This window comes from Salmo salar, chromosome ssa10 (genome assembly GCF_905237065.1).
Source record: "Salmo salar chromosome ssa10, Ssal_v3.1, whole genome shotgun sequence".
NCBI lineage: Eukaryota > Metazoa > Chordata > Actinopteri > Salmoniformes > Salmonidae > Salmo > Salmo salar.
Window position 1 is genome coordinate 108450655 of NC_059451.1, and position 14753 is coordinate 108465407.

Below are 14753 nucleotides of genomic sequence, written 5' to 3' on the forward strand. Positions count from 1 at the left end.
TATATTTTTTCATTTATGACAATTCCTTTAACCAATTTTGATCTTTAATGCAGGGCCGTCAGACAAGTTCCTTCTCCCCCTTCCATTTTTTGCGGTAATGCTGCATTTAGTTGGTTGTAATTTTGGGTAGAGCAGACTTTTCCATGTATTTCGTTAGCTGCATGTGAGAGATACAGTGCATTCGGGAAGTATTCCAGACCCTTTCACTTTTTCCATATTTTGTTACGTTACAGCCTTATTCTGAAATAGATGAAATTGTTGTTTCTTTATCAATCTACACACAATACCCCATAATGACAAAGCAAAAACAGGTTTAGACAATTTAGAACATTTATAAAAAGTTAACAAGTATTCAGACACTTATGATAATCGAAATTGAGATCAGGTGCATCGTGTTTCCATTGATCATCCTTGAGATGTTTTTACAATTTGATTGATTGGACATGATTTGGAAAGGCACACACACCTGTCTATATAAGGTCCCACAGTTGACAGTGCATGTCAGAGCAAAAACTAAGCCATGAAGTTCAAGGAATTGTCCGTAGAGCTCAGAGACAGGATTGTGTCGAGGCACAGATCTAGGGAAGGCTACCAAAACATTTCTGCATCATTGAAGGTCCCCAAGAACACAGTGGCCTCCACCATTCTTACATGGAAGTTTGGAACCACCAAGACTCTTCCTAGAGCTGGCCGCCCGGCCAAATTAAGCAATCAGGGGAGAAGGGCCTTGGTCAGGGAGGTAACCAAGAACCCGATGGTCACTGTGACAGAGCTTCAGAGTTTCTCTGTGGAGATGGGAGAACCTTCCAGAAGGACAACCATCTTTGCAGCACTCCATCAAATCAGGCCTTTATGGTATAGAGGCCAGACGGAAGCCACTCCTCAGTAAAAGGCACGAAAGGCCACTTAGAGTTTGCCAAAAGGCACCTAAACAAGATTACATGGTCTGATGAAACCAAGACTGAACTCTTTGGCCTGAATACCTAGTGTCACGTCTGGAGGAAACCTGGCACCATCCCTACGGTGAAGCACGGTGGTGGCAGCATCATGCTGTGGGGATGTTTTTCAGCAGCAGCGACTGGGAGACTAGTCAGGATCGAGGGAAATATTAACAGAGCAAAGTACAGAGAGATTCTTGATGAAAACCTGCTACAGAGGGCTCAGGACCTCTGACTGGAGCTTTATGTATTTCACCTTTATTTAACCAGGTAGGCCTGTTGAGAACAAGTTCTCATTTACAACTGCGACCTGGCCAAGATAAGGCAAAGCAGTGCGACAAAAACAACAGAGTTACACAAACAAACGTACAGTAAAAAAATTAAAATAAAATGATGTATGAAATATATGAAATGTATGCATTCACTACTGTAAGTTGCTCTGGATAAGAGCGTCTGCTAAATGACTAAAATTAAAAATAAAAATAAAAAGTAAAAATGAGAGGATCTGCAGAGAAGAATGGGAGAACCTCCCCGAACACAGGTGTGCCAAGCTTGTAGCGTCATACCCAAGAAGACTCAAGGCTGTGATTGCTGTCGTAGGTGATTCAACAAAGTACTGAGTAAAGGGTCTGAATACTTATGTAAATGTGATTTGTTGTTTGCAAACAATTCTAAAAACGTGTTTTTGCTTTGTCATTATGGGCTAGTGTGTGTAGAATGATGAAGGGGGGAAAAATGATTTAATCAATTTTAGAATAAGGCTGTAACGTAACAAAATATGGAAAAAGTCAAAATGCACCAACTCCACCAGTCCTATTTACAAAAATTACAGTTAATTTTTTTATTCCTAAAATGTTTTTTTTTATCAATTAGTATATTTGAGTTTACCCATAATATTTGTTTTAATATTTGTTCTATCTTTTCTGGTTGATTAAACTGAAATTGGTAGATCAGACTTAACACGCTACTCAGATACATGCTCATTAACACACGCTACATACACATGCTACATACACAAACAACCTGTAACCAGAATCTTGTTTTATCAGCAAGAGAGCACAGTTATAATGCGGTCTATCCCGAAAAGTAACCTTGTCCAAACACGAATCTAATTCAATTGTAGTCCAGACCAAAACAAAAATGAAAAATATTTTCCCCCAGAGAACAGCAGCTCCCTCTAGTGTGTTATAGATTTCACTTCAGCTTTTAAATCTTTCATTTTACTCAGATTCTCATGCAATACTTCAACACCATCAGTCAGTGTACTGTCATTTTTTCTCATTGGGATTATTAATGAAGTACATTACCAGAGCACCACAGGCCCCAGCTGCAACAGCTCTCTATGCATTGCAGTGAAAATTCTAACACTTCTACAAAACACAAACAGAGCTAGTAACGCCACAGCAGGGAATAAGAAGGGGTGAAATGCCTGTAGGAGGATAAGGAGGTGATATAGATAGGACTGATATAAGGATCATGTTAGATTATCAACAGCAGAGGTGGCCTACTCACTAGCACGGATCTTCCTCTTCCATCTGCTGTTCCCAGATGGGAGGGATGACTTGGTACTGGAATGTTCTGCAGGGAGAGTGGGCATAACCCGTATCACAACACATACAGTATTGATCTGCGCCAACACTACTGTGGCAACACATTTGAACTGGATATCTGTCAAACAATGATAAACTATAGTTCTACATTTACAAGTTATGTAAGCGAATGAGAGGTCTCTATACAGTTTTAGGGTGCTAGGCAACTACCATTCAGCCATGGGGTGGCGTTGCACGCCTTTCAACTGAGCCCAGCAAATGTAGCGTGGAAAACAGAACAGCTGTGGCCTATTGACAGCCAGTACACAGCCCTATCTGTGCAGCCGGACAGAATGTTCAGGCCAGTCCCAGTGCTCAGCGCTCCCCATGCCAAGACAAATATTCCCTTAATGTGGAGAATGGCTTTGTCTGCCCCACCTAAATTTCAGAGACTTAACTGGAGGAGTGGGATCTCACACGGGGAAACAGAGGAAGGCGGGCTGCTCCTAAATCACTCACTCAGACCCTAATAAACTAAGTTTATATCCCACAGTACCAGGGCTATATCACTATATGGATGGAATCATATCCTAAAAGCTCTAGACATCCAGACTGACGCCTGTAATGATGCTGGGAGAGAAGTTAGGCTGCTACAAGGCCAAGGCTGTGGGCGGCGAGAACAGGGAAATAGCTACAGTTGAAGTCGGAAGTTTACTTACACTTTAGCCAAATACATTTAAACTCAGTTTTTCACAATTTCTGATATTTAATCCTAGTAAAAATTCCCTGTCTTAGGTCAGTTAGGATCACAACTTTTTTTTTTAAAAGGTGAAATGTCAGAATAATAGTAGAGCGAATTATTTATTTCAGCTTTAATTTCTTTTTCATCACATTCCCAGTGGGTCAGAAGTTTACATACTCAATTAGTATTTGGTAGCATTGCCTTTAAATTATTGACCTTGGGTGAAACGTTTCAGGTAGCCTTCCACAAGCGTCCCACAATAAGTTGGGTGAATTTTGGCCCATTCCTTCTGACAGAGCTGGTGTAACTGAGTCAGGTTTGTAGGCCCCTTGCTCGCACATGCTTTTTCAGTTCCGCCCACAAATGTTCTATAGGATTGAGGTCAGGGCTTTGTGATGGCCACTCCAATACCTTGACTTTGTTGTCCTTAAGCCATTTTGCCACAACTTTGGAAGTATGCTTGGGGTCATTGTCCATTTGGAAGACCCATTTGCGACCAAGCTTTAACTTCCTGACTGATGTCTTGAGATGTTGCTTCAATATATCCACATAATTTTCCTCCCTCATGATGCCATCCATTTTGTGAAGTACACCAGTCCCTCCTGCAGCAAAGCACCCTCACAACATGAGGCTGCCACCTCCGTGCTTCACGGTTGGGATGGTGTTCTTCGGCTTGCAAGCATTCCCCTTTTTCCTCCAAACATAAAAATGGTCATTATGGCAAACAGTTCTGTTTTTGTTTCATCAGACCAGAGGACATTTCTCCAAAAAGTACAATCTTTGTCCCCATGTGCAATTGCAAACCATAGTCTGGCTTTTTTATGGCAGTTATGGATTAGTGGCTTCTTCCTTGCCGAGTGGCCTTTCAGGTTATGTCGATGTAGGACTCGTTTTACTGTGGATATAGATACTTTTGTACCCGTTTCCTCCAGCATCTTCTCAAGGTCCTTTGCTGTTGTTCTGGGATTGATTTGCACTTTTCACACCAAAATACGTTCATCTCTAGGAGACAGAATGCGTCTCCTTCCTGAGCAGTATGACAGCTGCGTGGTCCCATGGTGTTTATACTTGCGTACTATTGTTTGTACAGATGAACGTGGTACCTTCAGGCGTGAAGTTAAATAATCTCTAAACACTTGTTGGAAAAATGACTTGTATCATGCACACAGTAGATGTCCTAACTGACTTGCCAAAACTATAGTTTGTTAACAAGAAATTTGTGGAGTGGTTGAAAAACGAGTTTTAATGACTCCAACCTAAGTGTATGTAAACTTCTGTCTTCAGCTGTATGGCTGAAACTAGGGGGAAATCATCAGGCTAATGTGTTTCTCATGTGGGTGAATGTCAGGGAGACTTCACACCTTTCTTCTCCTGTGCAGAATCTTGTGGTTTGAGAGATGTATCGGAGTTGGCCCGTTTCTTCGAGTCAGCACTGCAAAAAGACATGGACAACACACAAAAACAATGAGCAACGGCAAATATCCATATACGAATAAGGACACATTGAGGGTTATGCTGTGGTAGTGGACTCACGTCCTGTTGGAGTCAGGCATGTCCAGGTCCACTGTGTCCATGGCCACCTTAGGCACTGTGCGGGTGTACAGTCCATTCATCAGACCTGTGCATCTGTAGTGACGTCCTGAAAATGTAAATCTTATTAGGCCAAACTCACATACCACATTATTGCCATTTATGACACTAAGTGTACTCCAACAAACTAGGACAGCTAGGATGGCTACAAAGCTACTGCTCTTACTATGTGTCTGCCTCTTTAACTGGCTAGGTCACACTACCAGGCTGCATTACTGCTTTGGAAATAACAGTGCAAACATGTTACCTTACTTTATACATTTGCACCAGTCAGCATGCAATACAAGTCTCATCTATATATCGGTAGATCATCACAGGTATAAATTGAGACTTGGTAAAAGCATTGTGTTAAAGTATAAATCAACATTTAAGGAACACCAACCATGTGATATGAAACAAAAGTGAACATTCATGCTAGTGATTACTCACAGAACCAAACTGAAGCCATGTTGATAACAAGGTTTCCAAGTACATTTCATAATGAAAAACCTATACAAACATTATCTAGAAATCTATGTAAATGCATGGGGCATGCTCTGCATCTGAATCAGTAAGTGAATGGGTTGGTTAGGTTGTGTAGTATACTATGGTTAGGGATGTGGGTCTAATTGTCGAGGCAACACAGCTTCAACACAAACAATAGCCTACTTGAGGCGCTGAATCAGAATGAGTTTAGGGCAATTACCCAAATAATACTGTTGGATGTCACATTGTGTTTGGATTCCAATAAAAAATAACAAACAAAAAAAAACACTCTTTGACCCAGAGATGACCCAGAGATGGCCCAAACAGAAAGACGAGAAAGACCCAAAAAGAGAAACCCATAAAGTGAAAGGATGCATGTAATGGTCTATTAGTATTATTTGAATTCAGTTCATAGTGGAGACGCTTTTGCATTGGGTCTAATGTATGGTTTTTGTTGTGACAATAAGTGACCGTGCTATTTGGGGAAATAAAAGTAACTGCTCCCTAGAAGTGTCACTCAGTCCCCCTAAAAACACATGACCGACTGGGGAATGAACAGGGCTGAGCGTCACTGTCCAGGGAAATTCAAGTGTGGTTAAGTGCGTGGGAATGTGCCAATCAGCAAACAAGTTTTTTTGTAAACAGAGGTTATGCTTGTGACAGGGTTATTAATGTGAGGGTGCGGGTCAAAAAACTTTTACTTTTTTTGCAAAATCGAACATTTCAGTTGTTAATTCTGCTGTTAATTTGAAAAATCAATACAAGTTGGTAAATTTAGCTAATTTGTTAAAAATAATTAAGGGAGGAAGCAAGTAAGTTATGTAATCAAATACATTTATTTATACTTACAGCTTTAAATAGCATAAATTAGCATAAATTAATCAAAACAGTTTATTCACTGTGGAAAAATACAAGGTAGCAAACGAAATCTTATAAACAACTAAAATGTACAACAAAATATTTTGGCGCCAACTTGCAGAATTATGCCCCCAAAAAATTAGGATCTTGTCATGAGCAATGAGCTCAGCTTTGTGTTAGGAGGAACATGAGAGCCTTTGAGAAGGTTTCTGAGTGATAAGCGCCTTCTGCAACAGAGAATCACAGGGGGACATAGACTTGGAGATGGAGGTTACTATCAGATGGGGCAGACAAAAAGACGAAGAAACTGCATGCCAAAAACTCAGACCTTCAACACGTTGTACGTTAGAGCAGTCAGAAAGAACAGCACGTCTCAGTGGGTTAGCTTGGAAGAATGTTCAGAAAGAACAGCACGTCTCAGTGGGTTAGCTTGGAAGAATGTTCAGAAAGAACAGCACGTCTCAGTGGGTTAGCTTGGAAGAATGTTCAGAAAGAACAGCACGTCTCAGTGGGTTAGCTTGGAAGAATGTTCAGAAAGAACAGCACGTCTCAGTGGGTTAGCTTGGAAGAATGTTCAGAAAGAACAGCACGTCTCAGTGGGTTAGCTTGGAAGAATGTTCAGAAAGAACAGCACGTCTCAGTGGGTTAGCTTGGAAGAATGGAAGGCTTTTGAAACATACTAGTGACTCAATTAACGAACAAATGTGTGTCTAACGGAATGAACCCGTTGCCATACACAGGACCCATGCTGCGTTCTCAACATGAATTGTTAATGAGTGGTCACGAAAAGCTATGGAGGCAGCGAATGCAAAGCAACAATATTGATCATGTGACCCAAGTAGGCCATCACCTTCCACCCATAACGATTCAGCCCGTCACAATGATTGGTGTGTGTGTGTGTGCGCACCGTGGGATTTATTTAAGATACCAATCAGAGTTTGCAGCAATCAGCCATAGGTTGCAGTAATGGAATTTGAAACAGACTACATAAGAATGAAAGAATGGAGAAATGAAATGTGAGAAATATGGAAGGGAAAACATGACCTAAAAATATTAAGAATCACAAATAAAATAAAAGCTTTGTTGCAACACTTAGCAATCCTTTTGAAAAATAAGTCATAACTGTACTACCAGACCAAGCTATTGATTCAGAACACTTCAGCAAACATTCCTGGGATCATTTGCATATTAGAATATGTGCAAAAATGTGCATCAAATCCAAGTCTAATGATCCAAGCAGCACAAAAGCAAAGAACTATACCTATGTGTCCCATTAAACTGCACTAGAAAAATCTACCACATAAGTGTGAAAGATTAAAAAAAAATATATATATAGCAACAAAATAGCCTCCGGAATCATCTTAGAAAACAAGCTAGTGTGATGCAAAAAAATTAAAATAAATAAATAACTGTTTGGCATCTCCATTACAACATAGCAGTGCACCGTTCAACAGACTACACAAAACTAAAGCACACCAGGCACTACACCCAACCTTAGCAGTCCCGCCAAGTCAAGTGCTTTTAGTGCATCCTTTTTGGATTACAATTTTAAAAAATTATTTTACCCAAAAATAAGCTTGGGAATACTGAAATAAAAGATTAAGCAATTGAAAGGATGCATGACGTTTTGCAATGTTAAAGGGATACTTAAGGATTTTGGCCCTTTATCCACTTCCCCAGAGTCAGATGAACTCATGGATACCATTTTTATGTCTCTGTAGTTTGAAGGAAGTTGCTAACTAGCACAATGACTGGAAGTCTATGATAACTGCTAACATGATTTCAAGATTCCACAGACTTCCAGTCATTGCGCTAATGCTAGTGGAGCATTGGCTCGCGAAACTACCTCAAACTTCCTTCATATTGGAAGGAGACATAAAAACGGTATCCAATAGTTCATCTGACTCCGGGGAAGTGGATAAAGGACTTCATTGCCAAAATCCCAAAGTATCGCTTTAAGGACCATGCATCGCACTTGGTATAATACTTTCATGAACATGAAGTTTGTTTGTCATAAAATCAAATAAAGAATAGAAGACTTGAAATTGAACATCATTTTAGAATCTGCATAAAGCATTTTACACTGTGCAGACTGCTGTAGCTCAGGCACTTGCGTCACAGACAGTAAAGTACAGCATTAAGTCCATGAGGCACCAGGCACTGCACCTCTAGTTGGCCCTGAGTCCTAGACACTACTGGGCCCAGGGCAGTGGGCCTTGGGGCTGGGGCTCAGGCTGCTCAGCCTCCATGTAAATCTGGCCCAGGAGCTCGTGCAGCATGCTCAGTAGGGGCAGGCCCAGACTCAGCAGCTCGTACAGGAAGCCGTAGTCCTCTGAGCGATCCCTGAGGTGGAGCCCCGTCTGGCTGACTGCCCCATGAACCCAACAGGCCAGCCGGTGGGGCGTCCCACACACTGATTGGCCAGCGTGCAGCGGCCAGCGCAGGCTTCTCCTAAGGAAGGAACACAGAGTACCTGGCGGCTGGCTCTGCAGGCTGCCTGTGGTTGAGTTGGGGTCACTCCCGTCCGGCAAATAGGTCAGATGTCCCTGGTCCTCCTGTGTGATAACATTTAAAAATCAGACTGTGTTGTGCCTAAGTGGTGACTAAACGCATAAATAACATTTAGAAAATATCACAAATAACATCATACATCCCAAGTAAAAATGACTGACTGCTTGGCTGTTACTGAAAGCTGTTTACCATTCTCCTCTGGAACTTGCTTGAACTTTGAAGGTTGGGTTGGCGCTGAGAATAGTGAATCTTGCAATAAAACTTGCCTGTAAAACAAACCCATCAAATCACATAAACACATGCCTGTTGTCACTAAATATCAAATAAGTTGACAAACGGCTTCTGCCCCCGGGTAGAAAAGAGGTTGGTATATGGGTGTGTCAATGATCATACCCTGTTGGGAGTTGTAGGCATGTCCGCCCAGGCGTAGTGTGGAGCTGCAGACGTCACAGCGGAAACACTCCCTGTGGAAGAAGTGGCCCTCAGCGCTGAGACGCTCCATCACGTACACACGCTTGGAGCAGAAGTGACACATGTCACTGCCTCCCAGGTTCTGAGGAAACTCCTTCCTTCCAACACACTGTCAGGAGACAGCACAGACAACAGCAGCAGGTTAGGGATATGGAGAGAACAGAATAGGCAAGCTGTTAGCGTAGTTAGCGTAGTTGTCTACTGCTAAAAATTAGGGAGCTTTGTGGTTGAGAGCCATATAAAGTGAGCCATTGAACCCTTTTTGGTTCTATATAGCACCATTTCTTCTAGCAGTGTACAGTATTAGGTGGTGGTATGACCACTTAATAAGTTAACATCCACATTAGGGTTACATGTTAAGGCAGGCAGTGGGATAGGACTAGTGAGGATTTCATTTATTTATTTAACCTTTATTAAACTAAGCAAATCCATTAAGAACAAATTCTTATTTACAGTGACGGCCTACCAAACCTTAACCTGGATGACGCTGGGCAAATTGTGCGCTGCCCTATGGGACTCCAATCACGGCCGGTTGTGATTCAGCCTGGAATCTAACCAGGGTCTGTAGTGACACCTCTAGCACTGACCGCCTTAGACCGCTGCGCCACTCGGGAGCCCTCAGAGAACCATCCAGACTGAAGAGTAACACCAAGTACAATATAACCTAACCAGATTAGTAATAAGGCCATGAGGAATAAGTCATACCTTTCAATGGTCCCTGTTATTCTGAAGGCAAAAACTGAATAATATTTCATGAAATGGGAACTTAATTCTTGAGGTGTAATATTATTAAGGAATTTATCCAGCACAGTGAGAGACGATCATGATGATGAAATCAACAATTCACTGGACCATAGCAGAAAACTAGTCAAATACGGTAGCTTGGCAAGGCTCTGCACTTGCTTGCATTTTGCTTTTCCTGCATAGTGTGGCAAAGCAAAGTGCTGTTTACCGCTCGAGACTTGAAGACCTGAAGTGGGACAAAACCCTGTGTGAACATACACCCACATGAGTGCATGGAGTTCCCATCGCTGTGGCCTCTGGAGGCCTTTCCAGTCATGAGCCATGGTGTTTTGTGTAGAATTCACCACAAGATTCAGGTCAGAATGCTTGACAGTACACAGTCCCTCTTTTCTACTAGTAACAGATGTAGTATCCAGAAGCAGTAGGCATGACTTTGTTGTTGTGTAAATTGCTACCAACACTCCTGAAGTTGGTATTAGAGGCCATGGGCTGGTAATAGATATAGAGCCCTCTTTTGTTTGTGTGTCTTGTGATGTTTTTTCCCACTGGGCTGTGTTGGCACAAACACAATCGTTAGTCACACTGTGCTGACCGGCGAGGCATTAGGCCTGTGGTCAGTTGCATAGAGGATGGCTAGAGTTTCAGCCCTGGCACCTATGTGAGACGATACCTTCCCAACTGTCCGCTAACAGAGCCCAGTCAGAGGTCGAGGGAGGGAGCAGCATAGAGGCAGACAAAAGGAGGAAGAGAGGGGAAAGAAAGGATCAAGAAAGGATAGATCAAGGAAAATAGAGAAATGCATTTCTACTCAGACGTTCTACTCAGACAACAGAGATGCAGAAATCATGCAGACAGTGAAGTTATTACTGCTGCCTGTTTGGCAGGCTGAGAGGGCTCAGCTGGACAGCATTCAGATCCAACAATTGTTTTTTGAATCATTCTACTTGGTGCAGCACTCTCATTGCACTAAAACCAATAAGAACACGGTAAGATTGAGCTGATTTAATAGACTTACACTAAGAATCTTTTGTCTATTCTTACATTTCACATTTTTACTGATACCCGTTGGGCAGACTAAGGGTTCAGCTTGATAACCCTCAGGTCAAATTATTCTAGTCTCAGCATTCCCATTGCACTAAAAGCAAAATAAAACATGGTCAGTGTGAGCTGACAGTCTTCTATTCTTACATTTCAACTGCAGAGAGAACAAGTTTACTGATACCGGTTCGGTGGACTTCTAACGGGTCAGCTTCATAAGCTTCATTCTGGGGTGGCAGGTAGCCTAGTGGTTAGAGCGTTGGGCTAGTAACCGAAAAAAATGGGTTGTTCTGCCCCTGAACAAGAAGTTAACTCACTGTTCCCTGGTAGGCCGTCATTGTAAATAAGATTTTGTTCTTAACGGACTTGCCTACTTAAATTAAAAAAAGAACTCCGATTGATTGGCTTTTGAATGCATTTCATATTACTGCTACCTGTTCCAATGCATTTCATATTACTGCTACCTGTTCCAATGCATTTCATATTACTGCTACCTGTTCCAATGCATTTCATATTACTGCTACCTGTTCCAATGCATTTCATATTACTGCTACCTGTTCGGTAGAACTGTCAGGCTTGACGAGTTCAGCTTGACAACTCACAGAACGTTCGATTGGCTTTTTAATGATTCTACCTGATGCAGCACTTCCATTGCACTAAAACCAACAAACACGGTCATAGTGAGCTGATATTTTAAGTTTTACATGGTCACTGAGGAGCGCAACAAGGAGCTGTCTGAGGAGCGCAACAAGGAGCTGTCTGAGGAGCGCAACAAGGAGCTGTCTGAGGAGCGCAACAAGGAGCTGTCTGAGGAGCGCAACAAGGAGCTGTCTGAGGAGCGCAACAAGGAGCTGTCTGAGGAGCGCAACAAGGAGCTGTCTGAGGAGCGCAACAAGGAGCTGTCTGAGGAGCGCAACAAGGAGCTGTCTGAGGAGCGCAACAAGGAGCTGTCTGAGGAGCGCAACAAGGAGCTGTCTGAGGAGCGCAACAAGGAGCTGCTAGCAGTAGCCATCATTACCTTGTCATAGTGCACAGGAGATGTTGGGGTAAGAGAAGAGAAGTAGGAAAGAGCAGAGGGTTCAGGGACAGGGTGGATTGAAGTGAGACAGAGGGCTCCTGAGACAGATCCGTCTGTAGAAAAAAAACTAGAGAAATTTGAGAAATCTCCAAGACATCTAACCCTTCACATCCCACCTTGATACTAAATATTAGTTCAAGAAAAATTCAACAGCTCAACCTTTATCTTTTCTAGTGAAGATATGAACATTCACTCATTAGTATCTTCACAGAGCACGATCATCATGCAGAGGGAGGTCACCTGACCTGGAATTCTCAGAACTGCAACACCATGGAAACAAAACATTGTGCAAGAAAACAATCTCTGCCACTAAATGGACTTAAAATGGATTATCAAGCTGTTAGACTTCAACAACGTTCTCCACTCTCAGTATATGTGAGTAGGTTTGACTGGTGAGGCAGACAGGGTGAGGCAGGGTGAGGCAGTCAAACAGAACTCATGTCCAGGGACACAAACATTACTGTTCCTCATTTCCTTAGATGGGAAGACAAGCCGGAAGGCGAGGGGCAGCACAACACTTTCACCTTATACTCTTTCACTTGAGGAGTCTCGGACCCAGGGAACATAAATCACAGGAGCACACCTTTACCCTTTTGCCGTTCTTCAGAAAAAAGTGCCAACTGTAACGACTAGGGAGTTTAACAGAATAAAGGAGAGCCTTTATACTCTTTCTGTTAAACTCCCTAGTCGTTACAGTTTGCACTTTTTTCTGAAGAACGGCAAAAGGGTAAAGGAAAAAAAACAAGTGTGAAAGTCAATCTGCAGGAAATGGATAAGTAAAAACAAATACTGAACAGCAATTATAATCCACAGTTAAGTTGATGTGGGGTATAAAATACCATTTAGCAATGTTGTACCTTTCGAACATTGGTGTTTTTGTTTGCGTGTTGCGCAGTCTGCTAGACTTTTGTGGCTAAGGCAGAATTGGATTTACCATGTTGAATGGCCTTAAATCCATTACCCACACAAACTTTTTTTACTGAGTGTATGGCTGAATGGAGCTGACATGCTATGTCCAGACAGACAGACCATGGGCTCATGGTCACCTGGTTCATCCTGTCCTCCAGCTTCTCTAGTCTCATCCCTGTGGGGTCAGGAGAGGGGTGTTCTGGGTAATCTACATCGTCTGGGGTTTCGGTGCGTGGAATCCACACCCTCTGCTGCACGAACTCTGTGCGCGGAGAGGCCTGTGTTTGATCATCCTGTGGAGGACTCTAGGACCTTGTTGGAATGTGAAGGGCAGTGGGTTGCGCCACGGCTGCAGGCTCTTCTAAGAGTCGCATATAGATGGAGGGCTGAAAGCAGACGTACACACAAGGCAATGTGTAAATAAGAACTGACCTCCAGCCAGTAGAGGGCAAACCTCCATGGTCATCAATGTCTACAGTGAGTGGCGTAAAAGGGGTGTATTTTCAAAGACTTGTCCTAGACTATGGTGATTTTTAACCATTGATTATTTTGTTATTGTAGGCTATAGGTTAGGGGTTGGGGGATTTTTAAACTACATTATTGGGTTTATAACACAGTAGCTGACCCTTCCTGGGTCAGCTTGGGTGATTTGGCTGTACCTGCCACTTGGGGCGCAGGGGTGGAGGAGGGGGAGGGGGCTGTTCCTTGGGCTTAGTGAAGCGAGGGCTCTCCATCATATCCAGAGAAGGAGATGAAGGAAGGCTTGAATCAGAGTCCCAATCAGACTGACAGAGCAGCAGACAGAAAATGCAGGAAGGGAAAGAGGAGCAGGACAGAGCAGAAGGAATAGGAAAAACCAGAGAAAGCAGTACAGAATGATTGGTTTCTGTACTACCATTCAAAACCACACACTGCGGTCATCCATTACACTGCATGTGTTCCATGGCATTCAATGCCATAATCAGATATTTCAAGGCATTTAGTTAGAGTATTTGAACATATGTTCTGCTAACAGCCACTCACAGTCCTTTCCTGTGGCTTCACAGGCAAATCATACTGTATTCTCTTTTGTATCATGGTTTAAAATGCACAACCTCCTCCTAAATAAAAATACAATTTCATAAACATTTGAAAAGACTGCCGGCAAGCACTCGTACAGTGGTAAAGATTCTAAAACCAGATAGCCATCAGAAGAAACGTACGGACAACATGAACATTCACTCTTAATGGTAGTATGATGTTGGGCCAACATACAGAGTCTAGAACTGAATAGTCTTACAGTAACCATAAGCACTGAGCGCATTGAGTATAGTCAGTATGCAACCATACACGTTACCTGCATTACTGGGATATTTGTCACCGTCTCTACGCAGCACAGCGTACAGGGACCATACCATTGACCCTTCTGGTCAGAGAACAGTACAGCTGCTCACCTTATTGCGCAGGGCACCGCCAGGCGCTGCATTCTCCTCAATCTTGGCCAGCAGCTGGGTTGCCATGGAGCGCACCTTACTCTGCTCTCCGCCCTCACCTGCAGGAGGGGCACTCTGACAGGACAACTGGAGACATAACCAGCCATGGAGATAAAGTGCCAAATGAATGAGCAGTCCCTTTAACAACACAAAAATAGTTCCATCTAAAGCCATACTCGTGATCGAGATATACTTGTTGCTACTAAACACACCTCCTCTAAGTAGTTGCCCTTTCTTCGTCTTTTGCTCATTGGGTCATCTTCCTCCAGCCTCTTGTCATCCTGCGAGGAAAAGGCAGTACAAAATACACCAGTTTATTTTACCCTCATTCACGTCACAATCAAAGGTTATGGAGTCTGAGGGTTATCCATAAGAAAGTATGCCTTGTAAGATCTGGATTATCTCTCA

At 42.8% G+C, this 14753-nt stretch overlaps 1 protein-coding gene across 5 annotated transcripts in view; it reads right to left on the bottom strand.

The window, feature by feature from the left end:
* Window positions 1–14753, bottom strand: part of LOC106561462 (protein-methionine sulfoxide oxidase mical2b) — a 114436-nt gene that overhangs the window by 14157 nt on the left and 85526 nt on the right. For 4 of the 5 annotated variants that reach the window (XM_045688374.1, XM_014125452.2, XM_045688372.1 and 1 more), the window contains exons 15-22: window positions 14558–14626; window positions 14307–14432; window positions 9027–9213; window positions 8823–8899; window positions 8596–8677; window positions 4743–4848; window positions 4571–4641; window positions 2451–2516 (exon numbers count right to left, since the gene is read on the bottom strand). In XM_045688374.1, coding sequence (XP_045544330.1) covers window positions 2451–2516; window positions 4571–4641; window positions 4743–4848; window positions 8596–8677; window positions 8823–8899; window positions 9027–9213; window positions 14307–14432; window positions 14558–14626 — 784 coding nt within the window. Of the gene's footprint in view, window positions 1–2450; window positions 2517–4570; window positions 4642–4742; window positions 4849–8595; window positions 8678–8822; window positions 8900–9026; window positions 9214–12657; window positions 13260–13532; window positions 13659–14306; window positions 14433–14557; window positions 14627–14753 lie in introns of those variants that run through there. The other variant, XM_045688375.1, reaches the window with a different exon arrangement.